This window comes from Procambarus clarkii, chromosome 45, assembly GCF_040958095.1.
Source record: "Procambarus clarkii isolate CNS0578487 chromosome 45, FALCON_Pclarkii_2.0, whole genome shotgun sequence".
Lineage (NCBI taxonomy): Eukaryota > Metazoa > Arthropoda > Malacostraca > Decapoda > Cambaridae > Procambarus > Procambarus clarkii.
In genome coordinates, this window is record NC_091194.1 from 3987131 (window position 1) to 4005554 (window position 18424).

General features: G+C 44.8%; 1 protein-coding gene across 3 annotated transcripts in view; it reads right to left on the reverse strand.

The window, feature by feature from the left end:
- Window positions 1-18424, reverse strand: part of Mondo (MLX interacting protein mondo) — a 109987-nt gene that overhangs the window by 70111 nt on the left and 21452 nt on the right. For all 3 annotated transcript variants that reach the window (XM_045761268.2, XM_045761266.2, XM_045761267.2), the window contains exon 2: window positions 3738-3844. In XM_045761268.2, the coding sequence (XP_045617224.2) occupies window positions 3738-3844 (107 nt within the window). The remainder of the gene's footprint in view (window positions 1-3737; window positions 3845-18424) is intronic.

Below are 18424 nucleotides of genomic sequence, written 5' to 3' on the forward strand. Positions count from 1 at the left end.
GTATGCTACTATCTAAAAGCTAAGTACGAATTGGTGACTGTTGACGATGTGACAACAGGGACTATCTAACCAGGAGGATGGGTTGGCCGGGGAGGAATGTGCTCTTGCTGGAGAGCCAGTATGGCACTAGTGACGTCATACGCTTGGCTGTTGACATCTCCCTCCCCCCCTCCCCCTCCCCCCCCTCCCCCTCCCCCCCCCTCCCCCTCCCCCCTAAACACACACATGCACACTCCCCACAGCGTTAAACAGATGGGTGCAGAATACTACATGAATATAAATGCCCTTTTTCACTATCTTAAAATATTTCCAGCTTTCCAGAATTAAACAAAGGTAGGGGATGGTAGGAGAAGAAAGTGTTCAGGGAGAATCCGCAAGGACTTCGCTGAATACCCTTTATTCTCTTCTTGGAGGCGATGGGTCGCTACTTAAGTGTATTATTATAATAAGTGAACAAATTTATCATAGGTGATATAATTTATCATTTATAATATTCATCACTGACCCGTTCTCGTGTAGGGGACAGGTGAACCGAACCATGTTAGGTCACCTGTCCCACTCCCAACACCAGTCCATGTGCGCTCGCTCTCTCTCGCTCTCGCTCTCTCTCTCTCTCTCTCTCTCTCTCTCTCTCTCTGTCTCTGTCTCTGTCTCTGTCTCTCTCTCTCTCTCTCTCTCTCTCTCTCTCTCTCTCTCTCTCTCTCTGTCTCTCTCTCTGTCTCTCTCTCTCTGTCTCTCTCTCTCTGTCTCTCTCTCTCTGTCTCTCTCTCTCTCTCTCTCTCTCTCTCTCTCTCTCTCTCTCTCTCTCTCTCTCTCTCTCTCTCTCTCTCTGTATATTTGCTAAAATATACAACTGTTTTGCCTAACCGGAAGCGTACGCCCCAAGCAGCCCACTGAACCTATTGAGGCTAATGAATAGAAAACCTACGGTGCTTTAATCTGTACTAATACGTCGCATTTTAACGAACTGGTCGATTCCGTAAACAAATGTGACGTATTTGGTGAGGAAGAGGAGTTGCACCCCATACCCAGCAGGTGTACAGTCCTCCACAGCTGTCTTCTCGCAGATGTGATGAACAATGTCGTCTAGCTGTGTGACACTGGTCACAGCCTCGTCGTGTGAACTAGCAAGTTACCAAGAAGACATCAGGCCAGACGGGCTGACACAGCTGGTACCACCCCAGCTGAGGCAGACACAGCTGGTACCACCCCAGCTGAGGCAGACACACCTGGTACCACCCCAGCTGAGGCAGACACACCTGGTACCACCCCCCAGCTGAGGCACACAGCTGGTGCCACCCCCAGCTGAGGCAGACACAGCTGGGGACCCGCCACGTGTGCCAACTGACAAGTGGTTATGCATGACACCTGTCAAGGTGTCGTGCATGACTCTGAAGATGAAGGATATCAATGTTGCCTTGATGCCAAGGGTATGACAGCTCGTTGGCACGGGCATTGGCAAGGATATTGGCAAGAGTCAAAATGAGAATATTTAAATCACGAAAAGTATCCCTGCAGATGACAGAGAAACACTCTTGACTGCCTATTCAGAAACTGTAAAAGGTTGCGAGCAAATGCCATGTGCTTGACACACACCTCACACACACACACACACACACACACACACACACACACACACACACACACACACACACACACACACACACACACACTCACACACACACACACACACACACACAGGTAGCCGGCACTCTGGTACAAGCGGAGACTGTACAACAAAAGGTGGCCACAGAACCTGAACCCAAAAAATACTAAAATGGAATAATATGGCAAATACAGTTATATATCAGTCTCACTAAACTGTCTAACTGAACAGTTACACAACTGACTAACAGATGTGTGACACATTTGCCTTAAACCAGCAAATAGAACCACCAACTAGGAAAGACCTGATTTTGACTGTAACAAATAAGAAACAGAAGAGAGAGAAAATGAGAGATTTGGGAAGGGGGAGAACAGCATAGAGAGAGGACGAGAGAGATGGAGAGTGAAGAAGAGTAGTCAGGTGAAAGGGAAAGTTTAGAGAAAGTGGGATGAAGGTTGGTCTTAGTAAGAGGGAGAGAGAGAGGTGGAGCCGTCACAAGAGAGGTAAACCAGTGGTGTCCAGGTGTATATTATGGGATATCCCTCTCGTTTTCATGCCCTGCCTCCTTTATAATGGTGTGGCTCTCATACTGTTGGTGCAGGTAGCTCGCACACCACCGCAGGCAACCACATACCGGTTGATCAGGTACTCTTTGGAGAGGGTTTAACAAAATCCATCTTGAAGGCATTCCAGCCTTTAATGCCAGAGATCTAAGTGATAATTTCCCTACTTGTAGATAGATATACTTATTCCATCTCTACTAATCCAGCCGCTCTCTCAATTTCCCACTGTAAAAAATGCAACCGTTTTGCCTAACCAGAAACGAATGAACCCGAGCAACCCACCTAACCTATCGAAGCCGAGATATACAAAACGTCATTATTACCGTGGTTTCCTTTTTACAAATGCGTCGCATTATGAACGGATTAGTTGATCTCGTAAAAAAATACGACGTATTAGATGAGAAGAGAGGTTATGAGCGATCACTGAGAGCTATTTTACCCCGAGTGCCACGCCTCCTCGTCTTCAAACTGGTGACATCCGTCATGTCTATCTGAGGATGGAGCTTTAAGGGATTTTGATTGACGAAAACAATAAAATCAAACTAGTTTGTTTACACTTTAAACTTGACTAATTCTGGTGGCGGGAGGTTAGGGAGGCTGAGAGCACACGTTCCCATGGCAACATCTCTCTCACCAGCCAGCCAAGCTCCAGTAAACACCTCACACACACACACTCATTCACACACTCACACACACACACTCACACACACACACACACACACACACACACACACACACACTCACTCACACACACACACACACACACACACACACACACACACCAATACACTTCACCCTTCACTCACTTCTATACCAATATTTCCATGACAAACTAACAATCTCAATTAATATAATTACAAACATGCTTAAAAGTTACTTCACCAAAATGTTTTGTGGATATGAAGTTAATTAACACATGTTTACCAAGATTGTTAACGTGTCATAGCCTAAATTTCATAATTTAATTCAATTTAGCGTTAAGATAAACACGAAACATTGTTGAATACATCGTAACCCCCCTCCCACACACACACACAGGTATTCACCAATCATCTACATGTCCACTTACGAAACCTGTACATCTTTCAAGGCAAAGATGTACAGGTTTCCGAGGCATTATGAGGTTGTTTATAACAATAATAACAATGGGTGCTGAAGCTTCCCCAACCCGTAAACTGTTTAATAAATGTAAACACAGCCGCCATGATTAAGGTGAGAAGATGGACAGGTTTCGTAAATGGTTGCATAAATGTTTGATGAACCGTGGCCCAGGAGAGGGAGGGGGAGGGAGGGACACGTGGCCACTTTCACTGGGCAGGGAGGGAACGGTTGGGCACGTGCCCGCCCTCTCACTTCCACACCCCCACCAACCACACATTATATAGCCTGGCTTCACCTGAAGACAGAACCCGGCACTAGTACTAACACTGCTAATGCCACAATATAATAATAATAATATTAAGTGTGTGTGTGTGTGTGTGTGTGTGTGTGTGTGTGTGTGTGTGTGTGTGTGTGTGCTGGGTACATACCCAGTACAGAAGGAACATAAACTACCAGGAATAACTCACACTGCATGTGCCAGCAGCGCCAGATGACGTTGTTAAGGCGAATCTTGTCCTTCCAGCGTAGTTTGAGGCCCTTGAAGCGGTTCCACTTGGGTGAGGTAATCTTGTGCCTGCCCGAGGGAGGGGGAAACAAACACACGTACATTAGTCACACCTCCATTAGCTGGCCATCAGCTGTTTGCACAGCTGTTTATTTTATACCTTGGTTCCCCACCCGTGTGTGTGTGTGTGTGTGTGTGTGTGTGTGTGTGTGTGTGTGTGTGTGTGTGTGTGTGTGTGTGTGTGTGTGTGTGTGTGTGAGCAGGTTGTTCACCCCATGTATACTTTGGACTTAAGATATCTCCAATAAGAGGGGAACCTTAGTGGAGGTGGTGCTTCACTTCCTACACCACCTTGGGTTCACATATCGTGCTGAACCCAAGCCCGCTAAATTCCAATGTCCTCGGCTACACTGGCTAAGTTGGGGGAACATACGAACTGCTTTCAGATGTGACGAGGGGGGGATTGTTAAGGACTTTGTATAGCACTTTGTATACGGGTATACTATCTCTGGGGGGTTGTAGTCACCTACAGTATGGGTGTGTATGTGAGTGCAGTTACATATGAGTGTATCCTGCGGGTATAGTCACATATGGGTCCATGTGTAGGGTACTAGTCACCTATGGGTGTATCTGTGGGTGTAGTTGGGTGTACAGTGGTCAGAGGTGAGAGATAATAGCAGGGTGATAAAGTGACGTCCTGCATGATACTATCACAGTGGGCGGCCAGCACCACAAGTGTACCAGGGATGCTTCTCATCGTGTGTTTAACACCACAAGTGCCACCACCACCACCGCTGCCCCACACCCCACACACACACGCAAGCACACGCACAATCAAATAAGAATGAAAATGTCAGTGAACGACCATATGACTAGGATACGAAAAAGAGGAAGTGAATATACAGGAAATGATAAAATTTGTGAAGAACTTAATGTCAGCTTCCACGGAGTGTTCACAACTGAACCTGAACAGCTCACTTTGCTAGAAGAGGTGATTACCCAAGACGAGACACTATTAAATATTGAGGCAGCAGCAGCAGCACAGACCCTCAGCATACCACTTGCACCGAGCTTTAATGAGTTACTTACAAAGGAAGACTTGCCCAGCTGCTGGAAGAAGGCAAATGTGGCATCAATTTACAAGAAAGGAGAGAGAGAGAGAGAGAGAGAATTAAAAATCATATGCCTGCTAGAAACACTGAATAATAAAGCTTTTTACAAAAGGACCTAGTAGGAAAAGAGTGAAACTTAGGAGGAAAACATGTACAAGATCAAATGTAGCCACTATGCAGGATAGAAAATTGGGTAAGCTTCTTCACCTATAGTGTTATAAACCCACAGAAGTGCCTGTCCACCGAAGCCGTAAATGTCAGGGTGTCTAGTTTACAATTCAGCTGAAAAAATCCCGAGTATTAGCGAGAACATTTGACAAGTTGTACAGGAAATCTGTATATTTCACCCACATAAAATACAGGTTGGACGGACATAATTACTTAAGGTATTAAATTATAGGTATAATTACACTTGACCTTACTACTACGTCCAACCTTCCAATGGTAAAATTGCTCGTTAACACTGCACTGACCGCGAGCTCTCTTCAAAGTGTATACATGGACGTCATACGTCAACTCGGTGGCAGTTTAGGTGGTGGTGGTGGTCAGGAATGTACTTGGACTGTATCTGCACGAGTTTCTGGGAGTTCTTCTAGTCCCCAAGCCCGACCCGGGGGCCAGACTTGCGAGAGTTTGCTACAATAGGCTGTTGCTACATACGAGCCAAAAGTGACGTTATTTTTAAGAGGACGGGTTGTGGTTGCTTGGAGCGGCCCGAAGGCCCACATATCCCTACAACCTGGTTGGTCCGGCACTTTATGCAGAAAACTCACTGGAGAACACTAGAAACCCTCCTCAGTGTACAACTGGATGCTTACAAGATCTTAGAAACACCAGGGATATTCTACACAGCCATCCAGACTCGTAAGTGATTACTACACTAGCACCGCCATCTTAAGCTGATGAACAGTGCACCCAACAACCACAAGTTTCGTCATACCTGCTCCGAGGTGCACTCAACGAGCCTTATTGCTATGCTAAGTGAGGCAAGAGCCACGTTAAGACAGGGCTACCACTTACACTGCCTCACCCTCAGTAGCTATAGCCCTCCCATGTTGGAAAAAGAAAGGCCTTCCAAATCTCATTTTATATTAATTATTATATGCATTTGAGTAAAGACTTCATTATAATTTACGCTGTAGCATCATAGGAAGGCGAGCAGAGATGTTGCCTTACTGAAACCACCATAGATATTAATAAACATTTTTAATTATTGATTACAATTTATCCCTAAAGAAATTTAGTAAAGTTATATACAGCCCCTTTAGAGACGAAAGATAATAATTTTGATTGAAAATGGGTTAGGGTGATGGTAATCTTGACGGAACAATATGGAGCCAATCAAATTGCTGTTGTTGTATGTCTTTCTTAGCTCACAAGCTGCCGGCTTTCTGTCCCCGTCGAGGCCATTAGTGGACTTAAGGGAATTGCAGCCTCGTTTAGCCTATTGGCTAAACGAGGCAGCACCTTTGGGTGAAAATAAATAATAAGCGCCTCGTATGGGACACTAAGCCTCTTGCCGTTTCCTTAATTCTTATGTTCTTAACAGGTAAATTTTCTTATATAAAATTACCTTTCATGGCTGCCAATGTCATGAGAGGTTGAACCCTGCATGAGTTTGTACCTTGGGGCAGGCGGTGGGTCGGGCCCTCCTAGCCATTCATTATGGCCTTACATGGGGTCAATACCCGGGTCAATATCCCACCTCCAGGGAGGCGGCGGCGGACACCCCACAGGTAGAACACGTGTTGCAGGTCGTGTTGACCACGTGTTGCAAGTCGTGTTGACCACATGCGCCTGTGTGTCCCCCCTGGTGAGGCGCTCCCCGCTCACTACCACCATCCCACCTTCGCCCACACAATGTTAACACTTTAGACTCAGGTCTATACACTATAATATACCGTTTAACAGCATTATTTACCTACCATCAGCATTACTGAATCAAGGCATCCAGAAGGAATCCAATATAGTACTCAAGAGAGCTGGTCGAGTAATCTAAATTCGCCACCACGTAAAAAATACAGCTGTTTTACCTAACCTGAAACGTACGACCCCAAGCAACCCACCTAACCTATCGGAGCTGAGGTATAGAGAACGTTAATATTACGGCGCTTGAATGTTTAGTAACAGGTCGCATTTGTAATACATTTGAGTCATTCCGTAATAACAATGTGAGGCGAGGAGCGGTACACCCCTGGCGTAATATTTATGAGGATGAGAGGCAAGGTGAGGAGCCTCATAATGTTGACCAGACCACACACTAGAAGGTGAAGGGACGACGACGTTTCGGTCCGTCCTGGACCATTCTCAAGTCGATTGTACTTATTGCTTGTCAAGCTTGTCACAATCGACTTGAGAATGGTCCAGGACGGACCGAAACGTCGTCGTCCCTTCACCTTCTAGTGTGTGGTCTGGTCAACATACTTTAGCCACGTTATTGTGACTCATCGCCAGCCTCATAATGTGCATAACCTGCATGTGAGTTTGTACCATCATGTGCGTGCATGCGCGCGCACACGTACAAAAACATTTTAGGCATACATTTTTGGTTCAGTGATACCAATTGTTGTGAAAGTGTAGTTTGTTGTTAATGTACCAAAATGAAGGTTGTAAACTCCAAGGTGTGGTCAGATTGTTTGGTTATACCCCAGGGAGTGTGTGTGGGGGTAGTATAGTCTGTATTGTTATACCCCAGGGAGTGTGTGTGGGGGTAGTATAGTCTGTATTGTTATACTTGTTTGTCCACCCAGTGCAAAAATACAGCGGGGGGGGGGGGGGTATCCACGCGCGCGTGTGTGTGTGTGTGTGTGTGTGTGTGTGTGTGTGTGTGTGTGTGTGTGTGTGTGTGTGTGTGTGTGTGTGTGTGTGTGTACTCACGTAGTTGTACTAACCTAGTTGTGCTTGCGGGGGCTGAGCTTTGGCTCTTTAGTCCCGCCTCTCAACCGTCAATCAACTGGTGTACAGGTTCCTGAGCCTACTGGGCTCTATCATATCTACATTTGAAACTGCGTATAGTCAGCCTCCACCACATCACTGCCTAATGCATTCCATTTACTAACTACTCTGACACTGAAAAAGTTCTTTCTAATGTCTCTGTGGCTCATTTGGGTATTCAGCTTCCATCTGTGTCCCCTTGTTCGTGTTCCACCCATGTTACATAGTTTGTCTTTGTCCACCCTATCAATTCCCCTGAGAATTTTGTAGGTGGTGATCATGTCATCCCGAGCTCTACTGTCTTCCAGTGAGGTGCAGTTCACGCAGCCTCTCCTCGTAACTCATGCCTCTTAGTTCTAGGACTAGCCTAGTGGCATACCCCTAAACTTTTTCCAGCTTCGTCTTGTGCTTGACAAGGTACGGGCTCCATGCTGGGGCGGCGTGTAGGTGCCTGTGTTTGTGTGTGGGGGGGGGGGATGAGATGGGGGGGATAAGGGGAGTGTAAAGGAACCATTGATTACTACCTGAGAGCTAATGGACCGTCAGCCGTGACACCCGCCCACAAAGGGCACCTCGCTCTTGCTCAATTATTGAAGGAGGAAGAACACCTTTAATGGGCAACACCAAAAATAACAAGGACATGACAGGAGATATAACTAGGACATGAGAGAACAAATAAGATGAGAAGAGAAATGACAAGATATGAGAGAGAGAGAGAGAGAGAGAGAGAGAGAGAGAGAGAGAGAGAGAGAGAGAGAGAGAGAGAGAGAGAGAGAGCACCCACCAAGGTCAGCACAAGAGGCCCAACAGAGCACAAAAGGTCACCTACACGGAGACGCAGCCCCGTGTGGTCTCCTTCCGTGTCCTACTTACTACCCGCCACTCACTAACCCGTGTCCCCACTAACCCGTGTCCCCACTAACCCGTGTCCCCACTAACCCGTGTCCCCACTAACCCGTGACCCCACTAACCCGTGACCACCGAATCACCTTCTGTGGTTGAGTGTTCAATAAACCCCTGAACTATATGTTTAACACTTCTCTAACCCTGTCAATGGAGGACAGAAGAAAATGTATATATGCTGGTTAGCATTGTAAATGTGTGGCCACGTCTGTGGTAGAAAAATAATAATAATAATAATAATAAAAAAAAAAAAAAAGTGACCACACCTAATACACATCCACTTGTACGATATAGACACCAGCGGCCAAACTCGGCTGGTGTAAGGCGCCCTCAAGTTAGACACTTTCTCACACTAACGAGCATGGAGTTTCTCACACAGCTAGGGGCTGAAATATACCTCAAGGGAAGGCTATGAGTCACAATAACGCGCCTAAGTATGTTGACCAATCCACTCACTGGAAAATGAAGGGACGACGACGTTTCGGTCCGTCCTGGACCATTCTCACAATCCACTTTAGAATGGTCCAGGACGGACCGAAACGTCGTCGTCCCTTCATTTTCTAGTGTGTGGATTGGTCAACATACCTCAAGTGAACAAAAGAGATGAGGAAATTGCAGAAGGCCGACTGGTATATCCAAGTGTCAGACGACGCAGCTCCTATTAATATCCACTCAAACTCAATCATATGTAAGCTGTTATGGTAAGTGGAAGCGGCGGAGGTGACGGAAGTGTTTGACAAGTGCAGCTTGTCTACACGTGGCCAGGAAATTGAAATAAGTTTATTGATGTAAAATACACACAAAGGGATGAGGTAGCTCAAGCTGTTCTCACCCCGTTCAGTACATCGTGTTAATATATACATAGACACACATCACAAACAATAAACATATTACCGAACATTCTGAGAGATAAACATATACATTTCCTCCTTTACACAAGTAACGTGGCTAGGGGGTCCTTGTACACCAACACATGTTAAAAGCCAGCGTGTTGTCCTGGACCGCCACTCTAAAGAGCACCTCTCCTGTGTGAGGAGAGCACGGCGGGCTCACCATAGTCCGTGCTGCTTGCAACTTTTTGTTCCCAGTAGCTCAGTCTCAAACAACAAGAGCCACTCTAAAAACTGCAACCTTTTAGCATAACCATAAAGGTACCAGTCCAAGCAGCCCAGCTATCTTAAGGAGTCCGATAAACACAACAAGTATATATTTGTGAACGTTACCTTTCTTAATACGTTGTAATTGTAGCCTTGGTTACGATAACGTATAAAAACGCCATTCATTAGTTAAGAGGACGGGTTTAAAACCTACCTAACCTAACTAAACAAAGATAAACTATACCTAGCCTAAGCTAGATTAGGTTGGCCAAATGTGGTTAGATCCTAACCAAATCCAAAGAGAAAACGAGTTTTATTGATTCATTTTGTGTACATTTTGAATACATTTTGTGTACATTTTGAATACATTTTGAATAAATTTGTGTACATTTTGAATACATTTTGAATACATTTGTGTACATTTTGAATACATTTTGAATACATTTGTGTACATTTTGAATACATTTTGTGTACGACTTGACCAGAGTCCGGCATGCTTGAGTAGTGACTGCCAGACGCATGATGCTCCCTGTGATGTGAGGACATGACGCAACCCTGGCTCACTCTTGCTGGGGTCGGCGGAGTGTCACCCTGGCTCACTCTTGCTGGGGTCGACGGAGTGTCACCCTGGCTCACTCTTGCTGGGGTCGACGGTGTGTGTCACCCTGGCTTATGGTACCTATTATTACTACTCTTCTCCTTCCCTTATTTATAACACCTTCCCGATGACAGTAGCAGTAGTGGACATAGAGTGTACACGTTATAGTCTGGAAACACCTGGGTAAATACTGATTTGGAAATAAGGTGATTGATAAGTGACACCAATTTCCGGGTAACGGACTTGGCTCAGGGTGACGTCAAGGGGTGATCCTGGACGTCATGGGTTCGAATCCTGGCCGGGTCATATAAGAGTTCTTAGTGGTCTACGGCTTGCGGGTTCATGCAGCCTTTCTCATATATTTCGTATTGATTAACACGAAAGTTCGAAAGGAAAGTATATATTTAAGTTTGAGTGGATATAAATAGGCAATGCCTCGTGTGAGCCAATAATTCATTCAGGTCATATTTATAGTGAGGAGCGGATTATCTGTGGACGATTTAGAAAGTTGTACTCTAGCAATGACCTCGCCTTGAGGTTATCTTGAGATGATTCCGGGGCTTAGCGTCCCCGCGGCCCGGTCCTTGACCAGGCCTCCTTTTAGTTACATACACCCGAGGAAGCAGCCCGTAGCAGCTAACTCCCAGGTACCTATTTACTGCTAGGTAACAGCGGGCATCAGGGTGAAACTCTGCCCATTTGTTTCCGCCTCCGTCGGGGATCGAACCCGGAACCTCAGGACTACTAATCCGAAGTGCTGTCCACCCAGCTGTTAGGCGCCCTGGGTGCCAAGGGGGTTCCTTGGCGCCCTTGGCACCTTGGCCTGAGGGCCAAGTCTCACAGGGGCCTGGCCTGGGGGTCAAGCCTGGTCCCTCTTGGAACTACCCAAAGTTTCCGAGCATTTCGTAAGTAATGAAGAAATGTGATATATTTACTCACTAACGTTGGTGCTGGATGTAGAACATGAAAGAACATATATTTACTCTGAAATAATAAAATTTTATAACGAAATTAGACGACATTAAATGGCAGGTGACGCCTCAGTAAGTCGACGATCCAAGCGGCTTTGGGTAATTAGATGGACCCAATTTCGTTATAACAACTTATACCAATACAATGCATTACAGGGTAGGCCTATGTAGTATAAGCGCTCTATTAAGCGCCGCTTTAAATCACTAACTTTAATTCAACAAAAATTGCCCAACTGAGGACTTGGGTGATGATTGAAGTACCCAGTACACATCTCTAGCTCAGTTCGTCACCCTGCTCTCTCCACACACACACACCCAGGCTCAAACAAATGGGTAGAGTTTCTTTCACCTGATTCCCTGTTCACCTAGCAGTAAACAGGTACCTGGGAGTTAGACAGCTGCTACGGGCTGCTTCCTGGAGATGTGTGAGTGCGTAGTAGAGGAAAATATATGTAGTAGACAAAAAAAAAGAGGAAAAATATATCGGTTAGACAGGCGGGATCCAGGAGTTAATAGCTCGGTTCTGCCGACACTAGTAAGTAGTAACACTTGTTAACACACACAAGTGTTAACAGTTATATTAGCTGGGAGAATAAATTAATCAGTTCGCACGTGTTTGTTGACGGATAAAGAATACAAACAAAATTAACTGAGTTCCGCACAGTTGTGACTAATTAGGGCACCGTCCCACCCGCCCAGTGACAGCAGTAGTTCCACAGGAGATAGTGACGTATAGGTCATTTCTAATCATGTGCAAATTTATTTGAGGTATTTTGGCGTTTAATTGTTTTTCTAATTTAACCAGTATCAAGAGCAAAGACAGAAATCGTCACCTTGCAGTTGACAATGAAATGTGTGTATGAGAAACAACATGAAAGTGTTAGGGTGTAACACTCACACTTATTCACGCTTCCCTCACCTTCACCAAGTTTGATTACGTGTTCACACACTTCCCCCTCACCTTCACTAAGCCTTGCTCGACACAAGCGATCCGTGAGAACATGACATTTTGCCCTATCTTCCTTGTACCTGTGTACGTACCCTGTGTACGTACCCCGCCTCCACATTCACCACTCCGTAACAAAACACAACTGTTCGGCTTAACTTGAAACATACAAACCCAAGCAACCCGCCTATCCCATGCATCGAAAACGTTAATATTACGGAGCTTTAATTTGTACTAGTACGTCATATTTTAACCGAGCGGTCGATTTCGTAAAAAATGAGACATAAAGAAGAGTCGACGCCAATAAGTGAATAATGAGGATATTCTAGTTATTATACAGTATGTATAATCCATGAGCAGGAGGTATTTTTAACGGATTGGTCGAATACGTAAAAAATGCGACGAATTAGGTAGGAGAGGTTGACGCCCCAAGACGCCTTGTTAAAGGTTGTATTAAGAGCTGAAGCCCATTAAAAGTGAATAATGTGGTCATTGTTCTGTATGTATAATGAATGGGGAGGAGATATTAATAGGGAGGGCGGAGACCACATGTGGTGGAGCGAGACACAAGGTCAGCCCTTACCTCTCAGTCCGGCCACCTGTCTCTCTACCACACTGTTGTCACGCCACACACAAATTATGTGCGAGTACACACACATAATATGGGCCTCGCGGCTGAGTGGACAGCGCTCTGGGGTCGAATTCCTATGGACCCGGGTTCGATCCCCGGCGGAGGCGGAAACAAATGGGCAGTCTTTCACCCTGGTGCCCCTGTTCACCTAGCAATAAATAGGCACCTGGGAGTTAGACTGCTACAACGGGCTACTTCCTGGGGATGTGCGCGTGCGTGTGTCATAGAGAGAAATATATATAGTAGAGGAAATATATCCATAATAGAGGAAAAATAAATTGGTTAGAAAGGCGGGGTCCAAGAGCTAACAGCTCGATTCTGGAGATATAAATAGTAAATACAGAGGGAGGGATGACCGTTGGGGCGGAGTGGAGGAGGGCGGAGTGTTAAGAGTAGAGTCATGTCTAGAGGACAACACTGAGTGCCGCCTCACCGTTACCAACACCTCGCCCAACACCACACCTTAACACATAACCACCCACTTCCCCAACCAATAGCTTTATATAATACAATGGAATACTGTTGCACACTAACACCTTCATTTATACCTGGAGAAATCGCTGACCCGAAGATCGTGCATCATCTTCAGGTTAACCTGCTTGCTTGATACCTGCTTGATGGGGTTCTGGGAGTTCTTCTACTCCCCAAGCCCGGCCCGAGGCCAGGCTTGACTTGTGAGAGTTTGGTCCACCAGGCTGTTGCTTGGAGCGGCCCGCAGGCCCACCACAGCCCGGTTGGTCCGGCACTTCTCTTAGAAAACAGTCCAGTTTTCTCTTGAAGATGTCCACGGTTGTCAGACAGTCTTCGACTTTCCTCACTCAATAAAATGTCTAAATTATTTGTAAATCTATATTCCCTAGAGCGCAGACGTCAGACATAATAATACTGTGATTTACAGTATTAAATCTACTTAGGCTACTTAAGTATTTAAGCTACTCTATCTATTTGAGATGTATCTTATTATCTCAATAATCCTACTTGAACTTACACTTGGAAAATATTAGAGGGCGTTCCTCATCTGCACATGGAAATAACATCATCTGTGACCAAGAGGTGTGGTAAAAAGTCCAAGGAAGCCCCATTGAAGGGCGGTGGTGCGAAAGGAACTGTTAAATACAATTACATCAACATTAAGGGCAGAGAGACTGTTCAACACTCCCTCTAAATATAGACTGTTCACTCCTCTAAATATAATGGGTATAACTGGTCGATTTCTGTGTTCAAAGGTTACCTGACCACCAACGAGGAGGCTTGGTCAGAAACCGAGCCAGGGGGACTTTGATCCTAGGAAACTTCACAAACCCTGCCCCAAATATCCTTTTTCTTGGTGACTTGATCTTACAGCATCTAACATAGAAAAATGTGGAAAATACCTTTACCGTAAATCAGGAGTTGGGTTTCACAGGAAGCAGTTTAAATGTTGTTGTTGTCATAGATTAAGCTACTCGGAACAAGTTCCAAGTAGCACGGGTTATGGTGAGCCCGTAACTTACCTGGTACAGGAGCGGGGCAGGTAGCACTGGCTATGATGAGCCCGTAGTGGACTTACCTGGCACAGGAGCGGGGCAGGTAGCACTGGCTATGGTGAGCCCGTAGTGGACTTACCTGGCACAGGAGCGGTGCTCAGTTTATATGAACAAGCCCCCACAAATAACCTTTTACGGGTGACGTGTTCAAGTTATGTACCACTGAAGAAAGAAATTATGGCAATTGGAGCGAGAACACCGTTCTCTTTATAAAGAGAAAATAACAGAATTACCCGCGTGTCCCGTTTTCTCCTTAGAACATGGAAACGTGTGAAGAGAGATAGAAGAGATAAAATAAAGCTACAAGACTCGTATATAATCCAGGAGAGACAGAGGGAATAAAATGCCATCAGTGAAATAGAGAGGAACCCAAAATAATTTTTCTCCTAAGCAAACTCTACAGCAAAATCTAAATAATAAATAAATAAATAAATAAATTTATTCAGGTAAGGTACATACATACAAGGTAAGAAACAAAGTTGATGGATTTATAGATAGAGCTAGTAGATACAATGCCTCAAGCCACTATTACGCAAAGCGTTTCGGGCAGGAAAAACATTAAAGACTAAAACTTAAAACTACATCTCGCCCTGGGCCCCTGCGTGAGGGAGATGAAACGTTCACAGACGACAACAACGATATGAGTGAAATATCGAGAAAACAGTACGATTCTGTTTTCAGTGAACCTCTGAACACATTGAAGATCGATAATCCAAACAAATTCTTCATGAATGTGACACCAACAAACGAATGCGATACCAACGAATCACATCAGATGTCACCCTAACCCCACTGGACTTGGAGGCCGCCATAGACGGACAACATGCCCATGCATTCCACACCAGGGCCCCGATTCCTGCAACTCGACGTTCGCTAAAAAGTGCAAAACATCACTACCACAGGTGTTCACGGGAGACATCTCTTGTCACGCAGGGTGCAGTCGCACCTCCACAGATCTCTAGTATCATCTATTGATACTGGTGATGGCTCAAAAGGGCCACCACTTACGGGCTATTCATGCCCGTGCCACCTTTTGGGTGGCTTAATCTTTATAAATCAATCAATCACAGGTGTTTTGTTGTACATAAAGCTAAACATCGTTTAGAGACGGAGCCTAGATACTGGTGTTATCTCTGACATACTTAAAACAGTGGAGATCGCGCCACCTTACATAGGAGGTAGTAAAGCAGATGCCAAAAATTATAAACCAATAGCGCTACCTTCACACATCATAACAATCTTTAAGACTGTTTCTTGAGTGCCAAGAAGCTTTCAAATCCCATGGAATCACATTCTACATAACCCTGGACAACACGGGTTCAGAACATGGTGCTCCTGTTTCTCACAATTGCTACACCACTATGATATGACCTTAGATCCCATGGAAAACAGGCACAATGTTGATGTAATATACACAGATTTCGCGAAATTTTTCGACAACTATGACCATGGTGTTACTGCACACAAATGAGGACAAAAGGAATAACTGGCACAAAATAGGGAGATGGCTCTGTAATTTCCTAAGGAACAGAACTCAAGAGTGTAATAGTCAATAAAGTAAAATCCGGATCATCTACCGTGAAGAGCCCAGTACCTCAGGGTACCGTACTTGTTCCAATACTTTTCTCTCAGTCTCATATCGGACACAGATAAGGACACAAACTATAACACTATCAGCCTTTACACATGACACTAGGATTTTTATGAACTATTTATCAACATAAATCATAGTATGATTTATTAACATCAATCTAAGATAACTAATAACAAAATAGGTGGTTCAGATTGGGAATAAGCAAATGAAGAGTTTTGCTGCTCTTTATAGAATACCGCGATGTCTCGCAGAATGAAGAATGCCTTTACGAACTTGCTGGCTTGCTTGCTCGTTTGTTTGCTTGCTTCCTTGCTTGCTTGCTCTCTCTCTCTCTCTCTCTCTCTCTCTCTCTCTCTCTCTCTCTCCAGTAACAGTTCTAATTTGTGTTGACATATTTAAAACATAATTGATATCGTCAATCAATGTGTACTATGAGTATCTACTCCAGATACAAAGCGACAACAAATATTTACAATTCTTCATTCAAAGACTTGCTTTATCCGGACCTCTCCATATTTTGCGGTCGGGTTATCCGGAGTTTTAATAAAGATGAATAAAGCAACACCCAGATGTAAGCAGTTCGTGGTGACATACAGAACAACATTGATTTTTGAGGGGAACTCTGGCGTCCCACCTCAAGGTCATCCGTACAACACACACACACACACACACACACACACACACACACACACACACACACACACACACACACGAGCTGACAGCACGCTGGACACGTGATCTTGTGGTCCCGGGTTCGATCCCGGGCGCCGGCGAGAAACGATGGGCAAAGTTTCTTTCACCCTATGCCCCTGTTACCTAGCAGTAAATAGGTACCTGGGAGTTAGTCAGCTGTCACGGGCTGCTTCCTGGGATGTTTGTGTGTGGTGTGGGGAAAAAAAAAGAAAAAGACAATAGTAGTAGTATTAGTAGTAGAAACAGTTGATTGACAGTTGAGAGGCGGGCCGATAGAGCAGAGCTCAACCCCCGCAAGCACAACTAGGTGAATACCTATTACGTTGTGCACTCTTAGAAATGAACGGCCAATTGCAAAATTGCAGACCCAACGCAAGAATGTAGATTTATGGAACAAATTACCAGGTAACATAATTGACGCGGGATCTCTGGATTGTTTCAAGCGTAGGTTAGACATATATAAGATTGAGTTTGGGTAGATATAAACAGGAGCTGCCTCACATGGCCCAATAGGCCTTTTGCAGTATGAAAAAACATAATTACTTTATCGGTTGTTGGGTTAAACAATATCAACATATATATGAGAGAGAGAGAGAGAGAGAGAGAGAGAGAGAGAGAGAGAGAGAGAGAGAGAGAGAGAGAGAGAGAGAGAGAGAGAGAGAGAGAGAGAGAGAGAGAGAGTATACTTTAGTCCTGAACATCATTCGTGACTGCTGTTGTTGTTTAAGATTCAGCTACTGGGGAACAAAAAGTTCCAAGTAGCACGGGCTATGGTGAGCCCGTTGTGGACTTACCTGGCACAGGAGACGAGCTGTGATTCATGACTGAAGTAAACTCACTATATAGGGCAGCGGTATTCGGGTTATACACCTCTCAGTGCACACACATTGGCCCCATTGACCTTCAGTGAGCACACCATTTCCTACTCTCCAACACATTCCAGTTACGTGTTGTCCCGTAAGACATCGTTGCCATAGTCCCATAAAACAGTTGGTACTAACACCATTTATATCCAAGTTAATTAATTACAAGTACAACATAATCAAAATATTTGTCTTCAAAACTTCTGTATTTTTTTTTGTATACCCACATTCCACCTTCGGTATAAAGACAAAACAAAGTATAATAAGCAACACATCTGCATTCGTCTTGGGAGAGCGACCAATCAGCGCTCGCGCATCCGACCCCACCCACCAGCCCCGAACCCTGATTGGTCTAAAGTTACAACGCACTACTTGCCAAGTTTTCCTGGCAATAAAATACGTACTCATTTACGTTGTAACTCAGTCAGGGTTGTTTATTTGTAATAGTATTGCTTGACACTTCATATACTGCACGCCCGTGCAAATAACTGAAGCCTCGAAAGGAAGCAGTAATGTAAAACTCAACTGACAGTTTCAAAAGCTAGGATACAGAGAGAGTGGATTTAATCCACGATGAATAAATAAAACAAAAAACATTGCAAAGACATATGGATGTATAATCAATATAAATTAAACAAAAATTGCGATACCAAAACAGATACAAACAAATAACCCAAACTTAGCAATAAAATATTGCGTAGTGCATATGGCAGCCAGCGTGGTGTGTCAGAGACAAGCTGCGTAGCTGCGGCGTAACCGTCCATTACAGCCCCGCTCCTGT